Source organism: Cyprinus carpio, chromosome A12 (genome assembly GCF_018340385.1).
Source record: "Cyprinus carpio isolate SPL01 chromosome A12, ASM1834038v1, whole genome shotgun sequence".
In the NCBI taxonomy this organism is placed as follows: Eukaryota; Metazoa; Chordata; class Actinopteri; order Cypriniformes; family Cyprinidae; genus Cyprinus; species Cyprinus carpio.
The window spans coordinates 2,000,432-2,020,847 of NC_056583.1; the positions used below are offsets into that span (position 1 = coordinate 2,000,432).

Below are 20,416 nucleotides of genomic sequence, written 5' to 3' on the forward strand. Positions count from 1 at the left end.
TATATATATATATCTTGATTTAAGGATGTTTACTGAAGAAGCCATTTATTCTTTGCAAAGCAATGCAACGTAATGACATGACTTTAAATGTAATACTTTGTTCTGATTTAAGACTCTTTTAAGGCCTTAATTTGTGTAAGAGCAATGTGCTCATGATGCATGTTTAACTTTTTGTAACTTTTGGTTCATATATCACATTAGAGATGCAACGTCAAGAGTACTGCATTGTGGTATACTGGTTTGAAGAATGAAGAAGTTTTTCCAGCTATTCCATGCATGCTATACAGAACAGCCGCATATCAATGTTGTTAATCTAAGGAACTCCCCATAGGAAGTTAATGAATGTTGTTTTTGCAAAACAAATCAAACGTTATTTGATTAGAACCCGTAAAACAGTGTTTCAGCATTTAAACCAAACCTTTTTTTCCCCACCCCTTTTGCAAGCATAGTATAATCAAAGTTTTTTTTTAAAAAAAAGCAACTGAAAGCACAGCATTACAGTCAGAATTTTTGTTACTTTATTTTAGAAAATGTCCTTTGTAACGCGTGGCATCTGAAGTCACATTTTGTTTAAAATACAGAACAGACAGACAACTGTAGAACATAAACAGCCAAAAGAAAGAAAAAAAGCATAAAAAGTAAAAGCTAACAAGCTTTTCTGACTGGTTTGATTTTTCTCTTCTTTTTTTTGACAAAATGGAATAGAAGGCGAAGGAAGGATGTAAGAGAGAAGAAAATATGAAAAGCTATTTCAGATGAAACACAGGAGGAGGAAGAAGGGGCAGAAAGGGGATAAGACACTGTAATTTAGTCAAAGAAACTATGGTTTGTTTGATGGTTGGTGTTTTAAATTATCTTTATAAAGTCTAATTTAGAATGAACTCTTTTCACTCTCACATTTTTTTTTTTTTCTTTTTTTTTGTTTCTTTTGTTGATCTTCCAGACCCTAGGCCCTTGGTGCATCCACCCTCGGACTTCGCCGCAGAGTGGGAGAAGAGCGCTGGTTTCGACCAGCTGTTAGGCCCTCGATGCCCGTGGTGCCCTCCCCAGATGAGCCACACCCCCACACTCAGGAGGATAAAGACGAGTCCTTCTGTGTTTGCTGTGCTTGTGTACGCTGCATCGACTTCTGGCTTTCCACATCTTTAAAATGTTTCTCAACCTGAAGAGAGAGAGACAAGCGAGTCATAGTAAGTGAGAGCTGAATACAAGGAATCAGGCTCTTATCCATCGATTCACTGTACAAACAGCCTACTCAGAAACAGAATTAAACTGACATGCTTTCTAATGCAAAACAGCATAAATATGTTTACAGGAAAAATCTAATTCAATTTTAATTGGTATGTATTTTTAGATTTACCCATCAACACTCAAATAAATAAAACCTTTGTGGTATACAAACATTTCAACTGCACATAAGATATCTACTTTTTCATGATATAATTCAGTTTGTGCTCCAATTTGTTGGCGGTCATAACATTTCATGACATATTTATTTAAACGGAGATTAAATATGACTCCACCACAACAGGTTAAGTAAAATATAAAAGTAATATGTAAAATAATGCATATCTCAATGTATAATACATAGGGTTGCAACAAAATTATTTTGATAATCGATTAATCTAATGATTATTGGAATGATTAAATCGACTAACCGGTGATTAATCAGTAGGCTCTGAACAATTATATTACTATTGTACAATTGCAATTATTATACAATTATTTTTTACAATACAAATAAATATATTTGGCATACAAAATGAGACGACAGGCAGAGTGACACTAAATTCACCATGTAAAGATTACCTGATTCATCATTCTGCCTAAGATCTCCTTTTAAAACTCATATGGACATTGAACAAAATAAACATAAGTGATAAGACATTTTATGGATAAATTATTCACAACATTAGCTCTCTTAAAACACCTTATAGCAATGGTTCCCAAGGCTGAGTGTACAGTCAGCAGGTTATTTTGCAAAAGAAACATCTGCAGGGTGATAAAGACTACAATGTGTAAATTTCCCAGTTATGCTTGCCTGATAAGTAAATGACTGAATGCAAAATATTAATCTGACATTTTAATGACCTCAACATGTCTCGCAGTACCCGCTTGAGCGATCCGTTATCAGTTGTGGTTGTATCAATAACAGATCACTAGATGACGTGATTGAAGAAGAGTTGTATTATATAGCCATGTAGAAATATAAATGAAAGATGCATGGTTCTGCTGTAAGTTTGTCACAAGTTTGTGAAAATACTCCCAGTGCCAGGTACATAAATCAGATGTTAATATTACGAGATACACATTTGAAATATCTTGCATTTTGAAACAGAACTTAAAAATGACTGCTGCCTTTTGTTTTAATATTGTCTTGGAAAACCTACGGATGCCACTGGAAGAGGAGTAACACCGCTGAAATGAAAACTATACTACTGAATTGAAAGATACCGCGTGATACTCACAATTTTGCGTATATGACTTAGAGCACTTCCCTCTTTGCCTTTGCAGTTCTCCACCTGGTACGGTGGTGAGATTACGACGTCATCCATAACAATGATGTTCTTCTCCTGCCATTTACAGTCTTTGATGCTGGAAAACAAAGAGATCAAACAACAAACTCCAGACGGGCACAGCAGCTGTGAGCAACATCTAACACGATCAAACACAGAAACACATTTTATGCTTCAAGTTTAGGCTTGATTTCTCAGTAAATGATTGCGTTTATTGAAATCAGACCTTGAGCTTTAACTCAATCATCATGGCAGACCCCACAAAGGGAGACCACCTTGTTGAATGCAGACAGGGCTTGAATTTCGCCGCGGGACTGCACATAATTCTACTGATTCCCACAATTTTCACACTTGTAACACAGGAAATTCCTGCAAATATTTCCGCGTGAAAGACGCTCGTGACAGATGACGTTATGTATCATTTCATCCTGACTACAGAATGAAGTTGTGTTGCGCCTTATTGTGCTTAACCGGCCAAATACATGCAACATTATCTCAAAATGCACGTCTTGATGAGCATTCATGTAAACAGTCAATTTATACTAAACACTGTCTGTATATAGGCTAGTAAGTGAACGTAACCAGTTGAGAAACAAAACTTTTGTTAGATCTGTGCATGAGGTCTTAAAGAGACGGCAACTTAAATAAACCTGCTGCTGTCTGTCATAAATGTTTAATTATGCATTGAAGACTAACCTGTGTTATTTTAAAGTTAAACAGATTATTCAGTTTTTGTGGTATTTCTGTACCTGAATATTACTGTTACACCTACCCGAGTTCATTTTAGTTGTATCTTGTTATTATATTTGTTTGTGCCACTGCTTATCATTTATCTATTCTTATTTTATTACTGACTGATTACTTGTCTTTTTTAGTTCAAATATATTCAGAGTTAGAGAGTCCTTTTTAAGTATCTTCTTCACAATACAAACATGAATCAACAACATTATAAATGTAAAACACAAACATTTAAGTTGGACGATTGTAGTTTGAAAATGTCAAAAAAAAAAAAAAAAAAAAAACCCTTAGGAGCCACCTAAAGGGGGAATTCCCCCCATTTTCCAAAACAAAATTCAGGCCCTGGTGGAAGAAAACAATTTCTAGGCTACAGATCTGACTGCAGTCTTCATCTCACATGCTTTTAAACTTCAGCCAGAAGTGTTAATCAATGCATTTGGATTCGCAATGTATGTAAAGTTGGGGAAATCTTACGTTTTGTGTATAGTCTGGAATAATTGCTGTCCCTCGACTGACACCCCAGCACTGATTGCATAGGCTTGGGACAACTTGTCTTCCTTTTCTGTCCTTGCCCGATTGGCAAGCTGTGGGAGAAAAAAAAAACATGTTAAAAAAATAAAAAAAAACCAGTGTCAGATCTTCTCCATCTTGTATTATTTGCCATCACATGTTCATCTGGTACATGTTGTGTGAAGTGTTTTTTTTATAAGGCATTATTATTATTATGTGAAACCAACAGAGGTTTAATAGAAAAAAAAAAAAAAAAAATTGGAACATGCAACATGGACCAAATGCTTACAATTTAAAACAGCAGTATTAGCCGTCTACCAATTAACTGTAAAGCAATGCTGATGGCTGGATGTCATGTGTATAAACTGTACAATGGTAAAAACATTTCAACTGATGCAAAATCTGCAATAACACGTCTTCTGTGGTGGTAGATAATGCATGGTTATTAGTGATATTAGTAATGCTAAAATCATACTTTCTTGCAAACAAATGAAACTAAACTTCCCTTGTGTGGCATAAAAATTTAATTGACATACAATCACAGGTGTGTATATATATTGTCTATTTTACAGCATCACAGAATGTCATTATTGTTTGTAACGTACCAAAATATATATCTATAACAATTTTAGCATCCACACCAACAGACAATAATGTGTATTAAGCTGATGCTTTAAAGGCTTGAGTGTGAAAGTCCGATAGATTCTGATGTTTTTAATCATTCATTCTTGTGAGAAACATATCCATATTTAAAACTTTACAACCACTCTTCTGTAGCTTCTGCAACCACTGTCTTACGCAGATGGGCAGATGATGTGTATAAATAAAATGTATATTTTTATTACAACAACGCATGGATTTTATACAGAAGGCCTTCATTCACCCCCCAGAACCGTGTGAGGTACGTTTTACTTTAGATGTATGCGCTTAATTTCACTTCTTTTGGACTGATGCACTGTAACACTCACTAGCCCATTTCCACTGTCGGGCCAAAAGCGGGCGTGCTAGTGCGTGCCAGGGCCAGTCGCGTTTCCACTGTTACTTCCGGGGCTTGATCGTGCCTCGTCGGTGCTTCCTCGGGGCCAACGGCCAGGGTTTTTTGGCCCGACGAAAACCTTGGGCCAAAGCGGGCCAGCTGGGGCTAGAGGAGTGGTTATGAACATAGGCAGAGTTTCTCCGCGTCTGGAGAGCATCAGCGCCGTTCATTTCATAAAGCTACAGCTATAACACCAGCATTAAACACTTTTTAAAATAAATTGAGCTCAAAACTCACTTTCAGTCAGCAGCGAGTGTTTGAAATAACTCGATCCGATCCGATGTGGATTATAATCACCGTAAAAGGCAGAAATATTTACAGTCAGGTCCATAAATATTGGGACATTGACACAATTCTAATCTTTTTGGCTCTATACACCACCACAATGGATTTGAAATGAAACAAACAAGATGTGCTTTGACTGCAGACTTTCAGCTTTAATTTGAGGGTATTTTACATCCAAATCAGGTGAACGGTGTAGGAATTACAACAGTTTGTATATGTGCCTCCCACTTTTTTAAGGGACCAAAAGTAATGGGACAGATTAACAATCATAAATCAAACTTTCACTTTTTAATACTTGGTTGCAAATCCTTTGCAGTCAATTACAGCGTGAAGTCTGGAAAGCATAGACATCACCAGACGCTGGGTTTCATCCCTGGTGATGCTCTGCCAGGCCTCTACTGCAACTGTCTTCAGTTTCCTGCTTGTTCTTGGGGCATTTTTCCCTTCAGTTTTGTCTTCAGCAAGTGAAATGCATGCTCAGTCGGATTCAGGTCAGGTGATTGACTTGGCCATTGCATAACATTCCACTTCTTTCCCTTAAAAAACTCTTTGGTTGCTTTCGCAGTATGCTTCGGGTCATTGTCCATCTGCACTGTGAAGCGCCGTCCAATGAGTTCTGAAGCATTTGGCTGAATATGAGCAGATAATATTGCTTGAAACACTTCAGAATTCATCCTGCTGCTTTTGTCAGCAGTCACATCATCAATAAATACAAGAGAACCAGTTTCCATTGGCAGCCATACATGCCCCACGCCATGACAATACCACCACCATGCTTCACTGATGAGGTGGTATGCTTTGGATCATGAGCAGTTCCTTTCCTTCTCCATACTCTTCTCTTTCCATCACTCTGGTACAAGTTGATCTTTGTCTCATCTGTCCATAGGATGTTGTTCCAGAACTCTGAAAGCTTTTTTAGATGTTGTTTGGCAAACTCTAATCTGGCCTTCCTGTTTTTGAGGCTCACCAGTGGTTTACATCTTGTGGTGAACCCTCTGTATTCACTCTGGTGAAGTCTTCTCTTCCTGATTGTTGACTTTGACACACATACACCTACCTCCTGGAGAGTGTTCTTGATCTGGCCAACCTTTGTGAAGGGTGTTTTCTTCACCAGGGAAAGAATTCTTCGGTCATCCACCACAGTTGTTTTCCGTGGTCTTCCGGATCTTTTGGTGTTGCTGAGCTCACAGGTGCGTTCTTTCTTTTTAAGAATGTTCCAAACAGTTGATTTGGCCACACCTAATGTTTTTGCTATCTCTCTGATGGGTTTGTTTTTGGTTTTTCAGCCTAATGATGGCTTGCTTCACTGATAGTGACAGCTCTTTGGATCTCAATATTGAGAGTTGACAGCAACAGATTCCAAATGCAAATAGCACATTTGAAATGAACTCTGGACCTTTTATCTGCTCCTTGTAAATGGGATAATGAGGGAATAACACACACCTGGCATTGGAACAGCTGAGGAGCCAATTGTCCCATTACTTTTGGTCCCTTAAAAAGTGGGAGGCACATATACAAACTGTTGTAATTCCTACACCGTTCACCTGATTTGGATGTAAATACCCTCAAATTAAAGCTGAAAGTCTGCAGTTAAAGCACATCTTGTTCGTTTCATTTTAAATCCATTGTGGTGGTGTATAGCGCCAAAAAGATTAGAATTGTGTCGATGTCCCAATATTTATGGACCTGACTGTATAAGCGATGCAAAAGAATATGCACGCTAGGTATTAACGTTACCATAGTAAACATGGTAAATGTGACCGTTTGAAGAAATCAGACGTCAGCTTCTTATTCTCTATCACAATCGTGTAGTAACATTTTATCTGTCATAAGTCTCGTCTCGAGAGTTTAGCTCCAAGTAGCCTATGTCATAAAAATATAGTAATGTTTTTTGTTCGGGAGCTTTTATAAAAATAGAGAAATTATCATTCATTGTAAATGTGATGTATGTGGCTACAAATAAACAGAAACAGTCTCGACTGAATAAGCAGGCTATTTTCATAACGCTTCAGCGTTAAAAATAAATAATTAAAATAGAAATACATTTATTTCTGTGTGATTAATTTTGAGTCCTGATAAATTGATTAATTATGCTCAATGTATCACTTATAGTAAAACATCGATGCTTTTGAATTTGAATATTTAACAAAGCATGCAAGCAAAAGGCTGCTGTTATCGTGTTCGTTTTGTGATCGCGCTATTTCCAGTGACTTATTTCTCATTAGTTTTCTGATAACTTCTCTTTGTTGGTGAAATGATGGGGTTGCATGACGTTGTTCCTGAGAGGCGTGTAAAGGGCGGGTTTTAGTGACGCGCAGCGGAGCTTCTTGCCCGACGGTGGAAACGCAGGCTATTCTGGCCTCGTGCTACTGGCCCGAGGCTATTAGCCCCGCCCGGCCCGTTTTAAGCCCTGGCTCGCACTGGCCCGACAGTGGAAAAGCGGCTACTGAGTGCCATTGTAAAGCTTGGAAGATCAAATACATTTTTAAATATAACTCTGAATGGATTGGACTAGGATGCCTTAAGGGTTGAGTAAATCATGGGCTAATTTTTGGGTGAACTAACCCTTTAATGCTTTTATTTTCCAGCAAAGTTGCCGATTTAAAGCTAGTGACATGAGACATTAGTGACATTAGTTAATGAACTATCAACTAACTTTAACGATCAATATGTAACTATTTTTTTTTTTTTTTTTTTCAATCGGTTGATTAATTGTTTATTGGCCAGTGTGGTCCAACCTAGCTATCAGCTGACCTCTAGTTAACATTAGTATAGGTATTACCAATAGGCAACACCGACAATACTGTGATACAGAGCTCTACCATGAATTAAAATGACTCCTACTAGAAGGCCTATATAAAATTGTGACTGTACCACACAACCTCGGTTCTCAATATGATTTAAGCATAAAATGTGAGCTTACCTTGCTAATATTCAAGGATGCTAGAGGAGGAGGAGTCTCGGTGCGGTCGTTAATAACATCCACATCTGAAACATAGGCTAAGTTAACCAAGATGACGTCACTGAGGTTGGGCTTACCGCTGGAGGAAGGACATTCTGGGAGGAGAAGGGTTAAGGAGAAACCAAACCAAGACATCAAGACAAGATTATGCAATAGGTAGATGTTGAAACTCTTTTTTTGGAAAACTAGTTTACTAAACACAGCAAGCAGACAATGACAAACCTGTGTGCAAGACACCAAAGATATCAAGAGAGGCTCAACTAGCACTTCCTTCTGCTGCTCTGATTCAACGGTCCACACAAGTTTAGACACAAAATGAGTAAAGAGTCAATACAGAAAATGAAACCGTAATGAAACCAATATGAGTAACTGGTTGAGCAAGCCCACAAAAGATAAGATGGGGGAAAAAAGTGACAGATGACAGGCTTGATATGACAAAGAATCAAACCATCAAAGGTCACACTCAAGTGTGATTTCTAGATATATGAAGGTCAACCGCATGTGACAAGCAGACGTATTCATTAATCACTACGAACAAGTCAACTTCAGACTCCATCTTTGTAGATACCAGAAAAACACATTCAATCTATCCTTAAATCAATGCATACTGTTATATTTTATCCATTGATTTCTAAAGCCTCTAAATGATCCACACAATGAGAAACCTATTGCAAACAATCTACACGCCTTCTTTCGTCTCAACGATACTTCACTTAAAAAGTAAAGCGCCTTTTAGTGTAAAAGTCCACTTTCAGGTTGCGGGACTGGTCTCTCAAAGTTTACATTACATATGAGAGAGAGAGAGAGAGAGAGAGAGAGAGAGAGAGAGAAAATGTATCAAATAAGATCGTCATCATTATATATTTTGTAACTACAGAGCTTTGATCATAAAACCAAGCATTTAAATATCAGCTCACCAAGATGTATCATTGGCAGATACAGAGTAACAACTAATATTTATATCATTTTATATAGTCAGTCTGTTATAAAGATCTCACTGATTCGCATTACAAGCATCAGACTTTCATAAACTTTTTTTTTTGTCATATAAATTTCAACATCTGCACCAAATTGCCTATTTCTGATCAGTTTGAGCCTCTGAATAAAACAGCATCACACTATCAGAGCAATAAAAGTCTGATGTATTAAACATAATACAGAACGTGCGATTCTGATTTTTATAAACACACTACAGGCTTAAAGCCTTAAAAGACATGTTCTATAGACAGTACTTTAAAAATCATAATAATGATTTAAAAAAAGGCCTGAATCTTGCACGCATGCCAGGACACAGGGTGTGTCAACCCCTTTAAAACAGCACGTCCAAAAGTGTATAAAACTATAAACAGGCAGTTTATCAGCAAATTCAAAACCTTTTCGCGATATGTTTTCCATTATATAGGGATTAGAAATTAGCTTGTCATTTTTCCAATCTCAGTATTCACAAAAAAACTCCCTTATTTGTACAACAAGGGTTAAAACTCAGTCTGATATAACTGATCTGAGAACAGTAGAGCTAGATACCTCGTGTATTATGAGAAACACAAGTGGCTGATACTACTCAGCCTGGTGTATTTTCCCTAAATAACACTTAATGAATAAAAGAACGTATATCGTGTGTAGCACGTCCTGTGAGTGCTGCCATTATTACACTGGAGAGACACTAGCTTAGCGCGCGTGCTAATACTGTCGGTGGCGAGGACATGCTAATCAACACGCTAACCACAAACAACACTTCTCCGACTATAAACCCGCATCAAATCAACCTAGCAAAAAAGGACCCAAGAGAAAACCAAACAGGTCGAGTCCGAACACAACACGGGAAGCAAATGAAGGAGTAACAGGCGTTGAATGAGGCCACTAGCGCACACATAAACACGCTCGCTCGGAGCCTCGGCTCACGGTACGGTCGTCTAAACGCACACGTGCTAGGAATGAAGGATACTCAAAGTCAACATCTTGGACGGGTAGTCGAAAGCCACCACCTCTCCCTGCAAACGTTGGCCTAAACAGGTGAGGCAAGAGACATGGCTCCCGACACTGAAATACTCCCCCGGTCCAGGAGCCGCCATCTTCTCCGCCAGGGAAACCGGAGCGCGAGCTTTACGTAAACGCGTGCGACGGCGTGACGTCATACGACGCAGAGTCACATCAGGTGACAGGAAAGGGACCAGTTTATTGTTTCTTTCTGTTTAAACTGTATTTCGCATAGGAATAACAGTCAAATATAGAACAAAAAGCATTATTTAACAATTTAGAGAATCTGAGATAAATAACATATATAAAATAGTATGCAGTTACATACATATATATATATATATATATATATATATATATATATATATATATAATATATATATATATATATATATACACTCTTTCTTTCTTTTTTGGAAAATGTGAAGCATTTTTTCTTCAGGATTTACAGCTTTAACTGTCACTTTTTAATTACAACTGTCACAATTAAATGTACCCTTGCTGAATAAAAGCATTTAAATATTTTGATATATTATTACAATTTAAAATAATTGGTTTTTTAAATGTATTATACCTTAAATTATCATTATTTCTGTGATGCAAAGCTGAATTTTTAGGATCATTATCACACGATCCTTTAGAAATCATTCTAATATGATGATTCATTATCGAAAGTTGGAAACAGTTTCTGCTGCTTAATATTTGACATGTGATACTTTTTTAGGATACTTTGATGAATAAAAAGTAAAAAAAAAAAAGAAGCTATGTTTTTTAAAAAAAAAAATATTTTGTAATAACAATATACACTACTGGGTCAGTAATTTGGGGTCAGTATTTTTTTTTCTTTCTTTTTTTTTTAAATAAAATCAATACTTTTATTCAGCAAGGATGTGTTAAATTGATAAAAAGTGATAGTAAAGAAAATATATTATTAGAATATATATTGTTAGAATTTTTTATTTTTTATTTTGAATAAAATGCAGTTTCTTTTTAACCTTTTATTCATCAAATATATTAGACAGCAGAACTGTTTCCAACACCTTCATAATAAATCAGATATATTAGAATGATTTTCTAATGATCATGTGATAGACTGGATGTTACATGTGACACTGAAGGCTGGAGTAATGATGCTGAAAATTCAGCTTTGCATCACAGGATATATATTTTTTTTTAAGTATATTCAAATAGAAAACTATTATTTTAAGTTGTAATAATATTTCACAATATTAGTGTTTTTCTGTATTTTTTGATCAAATAAATGCAGGCTTGATGAGCAGAAGAGACTTCTTTCAAAAACATTAAAAATAGTAATGTTTCTAGACTTTTGACCTGTACTGTATATATATATATATATATATATATTAATGTTTCTAAACTTTTGACCTGTACTGTATATATATATTTCTTATATATATATATATATATTTTTTTTTTTTTTTTTTTTTTTTTTTTTTTTTCATGTTTGGAATGGTTTCATCAAAGCACATCTCGTCCTTTGAGTTGAATTTTTTTTTAGATCGTGAATGTACAACTTTGCAAAATAAATGAAAAGTTTACTAAATTAAAATAAAATTTATTAAATTCATTAAAGTCAATACAAAATAAGAGCGAGAGAGAGAGAGAGAGCAAATCCAAACAAATCCATACATGGGCTCCAAAGGGAAGTTCCTACAAGGAGAAAGACTGTTTCCAGGCCGTAAAACAACAAAACTCTGGTGCCCAAAAACAGGGGATGCCCTCAGAATACTTTCTGAGTCCAGCTTTGGCACACCCTCACATATCATCATACACACAGACACCAACGACCTGAGAAGAGAACAGGAGAGAGAGTTGGGCAGCTGATCTGCAGATTAGCAGAGAAGGCTACAGAGACCTACCCCAACACAAAAATCACCATCTCTACCCTTCAGAGACATCCACCCAGACTCCATTCAGAGAGTCAACGCTGACGTCTCCAAAGGATGTGCTCACCTGCCAAATGTGCACCTGGCTCATCACCCCTCCATCACAATCAGAGACCTGTACGACCATGTACACATAAAGAAGGAAAAAGTCAATGTGTTTGCAAAAACACTGAAAGACACAGCGTAGGGCAGACAAACCACCTGAAAACAACACAGCTGCCAATCTACAGAACACAAAACCAGACACCCAGCAGAAACCTACAGTCCCATCACAGAGAGCGACCACCACTGGCTGCACAATACCAGGGACCCCCACACCATGCTAAAATCCACATCAGAACACCCCATGCACCAGCGCTACACCACCACAGAGCTACACCAGTCCATCAGCAGAAACCCCAGTCTGCACCAGATCACCATCCAAGACACCCCCGACCACAAAAACATCACTCCAGACAGAGGAGCAACACTCGGAAGAGCCCACCAGCAGCAGCAGCAACCAGCCCTCCACCCGCTCATGCACGCTCAGCTGATAACACACTGAACCAGCACCACTCACACACTCCAGGAGCCACGCTCAGGCCCTGGAAGGACAAGCAAATACAGCTGCTGAACTACATCAGTGCCCAGCTGACAGCATGAGAGTCCACACAGCATGCATGCTTTAAAATTATTCCGAATTCATAACGAGATTCAAACATACAGTTCTGGCGCTCCTTAATGCGGCAGGCGCGGTCACTTTAGCGCCTCAGTTCAAGGGCAAGTGAACCCATTTAATCTTTCTCTTTACTAATATAGTACATAGTGAACATGTATTTAACATCAAAAGGTAGGCTATTTTATAAGACATCCTACAGTACAACATACCTGAAATGTCTCATGTAGGAGGAGCCCAAGCTACACTCAGTGGGCCAAGTGATGCTTATGCTCCATGATACTGGTACAGATTCTGTGTAATGAACAATTCTTTGTGACTGTAGTCTTTGTGACTGTATGTTTCAAGCTGGAAAAGACATTTAGTTCCCACTTTAAGTGAACCTTAGTTCCCAGGTCATCTACAAGATGGATTAAAATGCTGATAAAGTCAAGAAAAGATGAGACCTAAACACATGACAGTATGATTGAAATGTTGAAATGTAAATAAATAAATAATAATAATCGTAAAATAAATAAAACATGTTTATTCTGTGGCACCTAAAAAAATTATTTGGCTCCTAAGTTTTTTCTTATAGGAGCCAATGGCTCCTTACTCAATTTTTTTGTTTGGAGCCCTGGTATATATGTGTGTATATATATGTGTATATATATATATATATATGTGTGTATATATGTGTGTTTATATGTGTGCGTGTATATGTGTGCGTGTATATGTGTGCGTGTATATGTGTGCGTGTATATGTGTGCGTATATATATGTGCGTATATGTGTGCGTATATGTGTGCGTATATATGTGTGCGTATATATATGTGCGTATATATATGTGCGTATATATATGTGCGTATATGTGTGCGTGTATGTGTGTGCGTATATGTGTGTGCGTATATGTGTGTGCATATATGTGTGTGTATATATGTGTGTATATATATGTGTATATATATATATATGTGTATATATATGTGTGTATATATATGTGTATATATATGTGTGTATATGTGTGTATATATGTGTGTATATATATGTGTGTGTATATTTTTTTATTTTTTTTTTTTTTTTTTTGTGTATATGTGTGTTTATTTTTTTGTGTGTGTATATATATATATTTATGATTGAAAACAAAAAATGGAAAAAATCAAATACCCAAAAATGAGAAAAATTGGTTTGATCAGGACTGCCAAACTATTCGCAAAAAAACTGAGAACACACAAATATTCTTTGAACATGTACTCAATAAATATAATAATAAAACTAATCAAATGTTTGCGGTAAAAGTCTGTCCAAAGATCGAATGGTTAAAAGTATTTTAACAAGAATGCTTGCTAAAATACAGGTCCCATATATTACAAATATGACGAAATATTACATCTACATTCAAGGGGTATAATTTAAAATATGCGTTTCAGTGTAGTTTGTCCCACTGCGGCCCCCGTAAGAACAGTAACGTGGAAGTTTGCGAGACACAGCTGACAGATTACTAGCTGCAGGAGCATCGTTGACAGGCGCTTTAGTTTAATGTATCTGTTAGCTGTATGATGAACAAGCGATCTTAACTTTACTGCTTGACGTTTATTCATCTTCCTATAATGGAGACCGTATACCGCCAAGGCGTTCAGATGGCGGAGGAGCTTCAGCGGAGAACGAGAAGCTACGAGGGCTTCTGGCTCATTGCTTCTCATCTGGGAGACCCGAAAGCTGCAGTGCTGCTGGTCTTTCCTCTCGTGTTCTACACACATCGACGGACCGGCATCGCTGTTCTCTGGGTAACAGCTTTAGCAGAGTGGCTTAATCTGGTTTTCAAATGGTAGGCATTGCTTTGCATCCTCGGATGTCGGGATCTAAACTCACATGAAATGTCAGAGCTAATAGATGTCTATGAGGAAGTTGTTATTATGTAATATGTATATTAACTGATTTCTATTTTATTATTATTAGTGTTATTAGTACTGTTTTCTACTGAACTGTATACATGTTTGTATACACGTTAGTAATATAATATATCACTTTGTGTATAATATTTAGTACTTTAAATGCACTATTGATTCATAATAAAAAGATTACTAAATTAATATTGACATATGTATATATATATAATATATATATATCTATATATATTATTATTATATATATATATATATATACTATATATATATATATGTGTATATTTGTATGTATATGTATATATATATCAAAGAAGTTAAGATGTCCGCATCAAAAGAAATGTACAAAAGTGATTTTGTGTCCATAGAAAGCACATTAAATGCAAGTAAAATGTCTACTTTTAAGGTTTCAAATAAGTCTTTGGAGAATAAAATGTCAAAATTTGGTTGAAATTATGTTAGATTGTCATTCAGTGTAACACGATATTTATGCAAAAATTCAAACAACATGCTTATTCTGACGTGCACGTATTAAAATATTTAAAAGAATAATGGAGCATACTAAATTTTATTCTGTTTTAAATTAGTACAAAATTCTTACTGACAAATGGGCAAAACCTAGGATAGTGGCAAATGTTAAAAATGTAAAATTACAACTCATTAGTATTTGGGGTGAAAGTAATTAGTCTTTTAGTATGTCATAAATTGATTTTTGTTGTAAATATGCCTGACGAGATTGTTACACTGAATGACATTTTACTGGGTGTCTTCTGTAAATCAGGGGAAAATGTATGATATTTATTTTTTGCTCAGAAAAACAAAAACAAAATTGCAATTAAATAAAACAGAAAACTTTTTGCATTTTTGGGGGGAAAAACTACAGTTTAAAACAGTTTAACAGTTTAAAGCAGTATTACACTTTTTTTTATGCTTAAACACTTTTTCATCTTTGACCCATATATATATATATATACACTACCGTTCAAAAGTTTGGGATCAGTAAGACTTGTAATGTTTTTTAAAGAAGTCTCTTCTGCTCATCAAGGCTGCATTTATTTGATCAAAATGCAAAAAAAAAAAAAAACCTGTAATCTTGCAAAATGTGATTAGAATATAAAAGAATGGTTTCTATTTAAATACCTTTAAATATTATTTATTCTGTGATGCAAAGCTGAATTTTCAGCATCATGACTCCAGTATAAAGTGTCACATGATCCTTCAGAAATCATTCTAACATTCTGATTTATTATTAGAATTATCAATCTTGGCAACAGCCAAATATTTTTTGGAAGCTGCGATACTTTTTTCAGGATTCTTTGATGAATAAAAAGTTAAAAAGAAAAGCATTTATTTAAAATAGAAATCTTTTTTAACAATATACACTACAGTTCAAAAGTTTGGGGGTCAGTAAATTTTAATTTTTTATTTTTTTGAAAGAAATTAAAACTTTCATTCAGCAAGGACGTGTTAAATTGATAAGAAGTGATAGAAAAGATTTATATTGTTAGAAAAGATTTCTATTTTGAAGAAATGCTGTTCTTTTTACTTTTTTATTCATCAAAGAATCCTGAAAAAATTATTGCAGTTTCCAAAAAAATATTTGGGCACAGCACAACTGTTGGATAATTCTAATAATAAATCTGCATATTAGAATGATTTCTGAAGGATCATGTGACACTTTATACTGGAGGTCATGATGCTGGAAATTCAGCTTTGCATCACAGAAATAAATTATATTTTAAAGGATATTTAAATAGAAACCATTATTTAATATTCTAATAACATTTTGCAAGATTACAGGTTTTTTTGTATTTTTAATCAAATAAATGCAGTATTGATGAGCAGAAGAGACTTCTTTAAAAAACATTACAAGTCTTACTGATCCCAAACTTTTGAACGGTAGTGTATATATATATATATATGTATGTATGTATGTATGTATGTATGTATATATATGTTCCATAATTATTCATTTTTTTAAATGCATTTAAAGTGATTATATATATATTGGTCAAAGACGGGATGTCTCATTTTGGTGTTTGGTGTAAATGAACATTTTGAAATTTATTTGTGATTTGTTTTTTATTTTATGATATCATATTTAATGCTATTAGTTGTTTGTATTTTTTGCTGAATGACGTGTTAAAATATGGGTAAAATGATGTTCCATCGTCATTCAGTGTAACAGATATATTCTGACCTGCACTTATTAAAATATATAAAAGAATAAGTGACCAAACTACATTTTATTATATATTTAAAATTATTAAAAACTTATTTCTGACAAATGGGTAAAACCTAGTAATATTTACATTTTGTATATAATAGATTATTAGATTTTTAAGTTTTTTAAGATTTCACATGTTGACATTTTATGTCAGGATCCTGTTTGGCGAGAGGCCTTATTGGTGGATTGGACATTCTGGATTGTTTTCTAAAAACCCACCAAAAGTCCAGCAGTTCCTGTCTACCTGTGAGACCGGCCCAGGTAAAGCAGCAAAGTAAACCTCTTATACTTTACCTGAACCATTCCTGGATGTGAAGACATTAGAAACCAGCTGCTGACACGCGACTCCTCGTCTGTCTCTCTCAGGCAGTCCGTCAGGTCACGCCATGGTCACTGGTGCTGTCTGGTGGGTGATCGTCTCTTTCCTGGCCTCCTCCTTTCACACTCGCACAGGCAGGTCTGTCTTTAAGGCTCTCATGATATAGAAATGTAGGTTATTCGTATGTAAAAGTGACTTAATGATCTCTCTCTTACAGTAAGATATTAGCTGCAGTGCCGTATCTGTTGTATGCAGTGTTTTTGGCATGTGTAGGCCTCTCTCGAATCTTCATCTTAGCTCACTTCCCACATCAAGTCATTGCAGGTCTTCTGGCAGGTCAGAAATTAAATTATATTGTATTGTATTGTATTGTATTGTATTGTATTGTATTACATTACATTACATTACATTACATTACATTGCATTGCATTGCATTGCATTATATTATATTATATGTATTATATGTATTATATTGTATTATATTATGAATTTGTATCTTTATGCACTCTCTCCACAGGGGTGTTTCTGGGGATTTTTCTGAACAGGACTGTGCCTGAATGTCGCCCTCTGCTGTTCTTCTTTCGCTTCAGCTTGGCTTTGCTCCTCGGAGCTCTTCTCATGCATGGTGCCCTGCAAAATATTGGAGTTGATCTTTCTTGGTGTGTACAGTGTTATATTGAGTAAATATTGTATACAAACATTACATGTATTTAGTTTAAATCATTTATTTTCTCAATCTCTTTTGTTATAATTAAATGGCGAATCTGTCTAGCCCTAATCATAACAATATCGGGCCTCAAAATACCAACTGGTTAAATTCCCAGTACTGATTACCAAAATTAAATACTTATTAATATAACTGATAATATTAGTAATTATTATTTTTAAATAATTGTATTATTAAATATTTTTTATATATATAAATGAATTAATTTTTTTAGTATTTAAGTATTTGATTTTTTTTTAAGGTTTATTGTAAAATTATTTATTGTACATTTTTTATGATATATTAATCGTTAGTTTTCATCAGCTCACAAACCCCCTGCATTTCCTTCATGTTGCGGACAAAGATGGGATATGTTTTTTATAGATGTTCTATTTTCTATAAATATTTTTAGATATAATTTTTATTCTTATACAGAATAGAAATCTGTCAGATCAGTGTGATAAATGAGTTTGGTCAAAAGTAATTTGAATACATTACCTAAAATGTGTCATCTAATAGATTGTTTCGTCATGTCATTTGTAATCGGTAACAGTCTACGCAGCACTGTGTGTTAATGAGTCTTTATCTTTATGAAAACATTTTTTCCACTGCATACTGACCGTCTTGAACTCTGAACTGCAGGTCAATCTCACTGGCTAAGAGGTGGTGTTCTCGCTCCGAGTGGATCCGTCTGGACACGGCGCCCTTCTCCTCTCTGAACCGAGACGCCGGGGTTCTGCTGGGACTAGGACTCGCACAGTACTGGAAGCCAGGTGGATGGGATCTTCCATGGGTTCCCAGGACTCTCTGTCTGGCCCTCTCGTCCATAGCGCTCCACTACATCAGCAGCTTCCCCGTACCCACCGTTCCTCCTCTTCTCTTCTACTCGCTGTTTTTTCTCAAATACAGCATTGTGCCGCAGGTGGTCATGGTGTTGGTGCCAGGATTTGTGCATCATCTCACAGCCAAACCCAAGAGGGAGTAAAAGTGAATGTCACAGCCTCTGGTGTTTGAACCAGCCGTCATACAGTAAGCTCTTGACACAAAAACAACCATCAGCTTTAAGATCAATCATATATGGAGTTCTGTTTGAGCTTTAAAGAACGCTTTTGGAGCAAAATCGAAAAGGATTGCTGCACTGCATAAACATTTAGTTTGTGCCAAAGAAAGTCTTAAGTAAAAATGTTTCTTGTTGCTGTTGTTCTTTGATGATTCTTTTAAAAAGTACTTTGTAGAAGGCTGTTCTACGTAACGGTTTATTTATTTATTTTGTTTAACTGTTAAGTTACTTGAATTGTCTCTTCTTGTGTCGAAACCAAAATGTTTGGTTATAATAAACTTGCTTATAAGCAAAAGCAATCAAAAAAGACTTTAACATTTTCTGTGAAGAACTCACCACAAAGAAGTTTATTTTCCAGCGTTTGCTGATTATGATTCTAAGGTGTTTTAGATAGTTGCTAGGGTGTTTATTAGGTGTTTAGAGTGATGTAAAAGGTAATAGGTTCAGGTATCTGGTCCATAGATATGGCCAGAGGATTGATACCATTTTCCAGGTGAAAATCAAGTTGTAATTTTCTCTTCTCAACAGCCAATATGATCTGACGTATCATACATGACTGTTTAAAGGAATAGTTCACCCAAAAAAAGAACATTTTCTCAAAATGTAGTCACCCTCAGACCATCCAAGATGTAGATGAGTTTGTTTTTTTATAAGATTTGGAGAAATGTAGCATTGCATCACTTGCTCAGTGAAGGATCATCTGCAGTGAATGGGTGCCGTCAGAATGAGAGTCCAAACAGCTAATAAAAACATTTATATAAGGTTTGAATTAATTTAGGACATGCAGCTTCTCACTTCACAAGACGTTAATTGATGAACTGGAGTGGTGTGGATTATTGTGATGTTTTTATCAGCTGTTTGGACTCTCATTCTGACGGCACCCATTCACTGCAGAGGATCTATTGGTGAGCAAGTGTGAGCAAGTCTGATAAAAAAAAATCTTATCTACATCTGGATGACCTGAGGGTGAGTACAATTTTTTTTTTTTTTTTGGGTGAGCTATTCCTTGAATACTTATGATACTTGTTTTGATTAAATGGCTTGATTATTAGCAGTTCTGTAACATCTGTATATAAAGTACAGTAAAATCACAACAAAAGGAATATTAGGAGCTCGACCAGTGTTATGCATTTCTTATATTGAAACTATTAAAAAACTACTGAAACCATATAAAAATGACAAGTGACATGATAAAAACACATTCTGGTTTATTGAAGTCATTAAACGTTGTCACAGCGCTCTGAAAGCTCACATTTACAGACGAGAAACTCTGCTTAGCAAGCAAGTACATTAAAATCAACTCAAATCCAACTGAAAGATAAAAAGAATGGCCAAACCCTTCAGAAGTAAATGTCACGTCTCTACTCTTGAGTTTGGTGGAGATGAGTGTGAGATTTCTTTTTTGTCAGCTGTGAACGTTATTTCTGTTTAGTTCCTCAATGGGAGACATACGGCGGATTCACGAATGTCTGTGTATGTCGATTTCAGAGGGGAATGGAGGATAAATCATGCGTCAGGTTATGTACAGCAAAAATAACTTGTACTGAAAAACCACACCACCCTAAAGAGGCTCTTGACAAGCCCACATCAGAGTCCTGTGTTCTCAAGTGTTATTTACTTAGCTTTTCCCCGAAGCTGA

At 35.7% G+C, this 20,416-nt stretch overlaps 2 protein-coding genes across 2 annotated transcripts; one reads left to right on the plus strand and one right to left on the minus strand.

The window, feature by feature from the left end:
- Nucleotides 1-495: 495 nt before the first annotated feature.
- On the minus strand, nucleotides 496-10,171 carry lsm12b (LSM12 homolog b). Its single transcript, XM_019112879.2, has 5 exons — nucleotides 9,993-10,171; nucleotides 8,009-8,142; nucleotides 3,729-3,838; nucleotides 2,469-2,595; nucleotides 496-1,162 (listed from the first exon to the last, which is right to left on the minus strand). Exons 1-5 carry the CDS (start codon nucleotides 10,117-10,119, stop codon nucleotides 1,070-1,072), a joined length of 591 nt encoding a protein of 196 aa, XP_018968424.1. The 5' UTR covers nucleotides 10,120-10,171; the 3' UTR covers nucleotides 496-1,069.
- Nucleotides 10,172-13,994: 3,823 nt separating this feature from the next.
- On the plus strand, nucleotides 13,995-19,066 carry g6pc3 (glucose-6-phosphatase catalytic subunit 3). The gene is made up of 6 exons (XM_042767111.1): nucleotides 13,995-14,389; nucleotides 16,847-16,953; nucleotides 17,059-17,149; nucleotides 17,229-17,347; nucleotides 17,529-17,670; nucleotides 18,360-19,066. Exons 1-6 carry the CDS (start codon nucleotides 14,172-14,174, stop codon nucleotides 18,700-18,702), a joined length of 1,020 nt encoding a protein of 339 aa, XP_042623045.1. The 5' UTR covers nucleotides 13,995-14,171; the 3' UTR covers nucleotides 18,703-19,066.
- The last annotated feature ends 1,350 nt before the right edge of the window (nucleotides 19,067-20,416 follow it).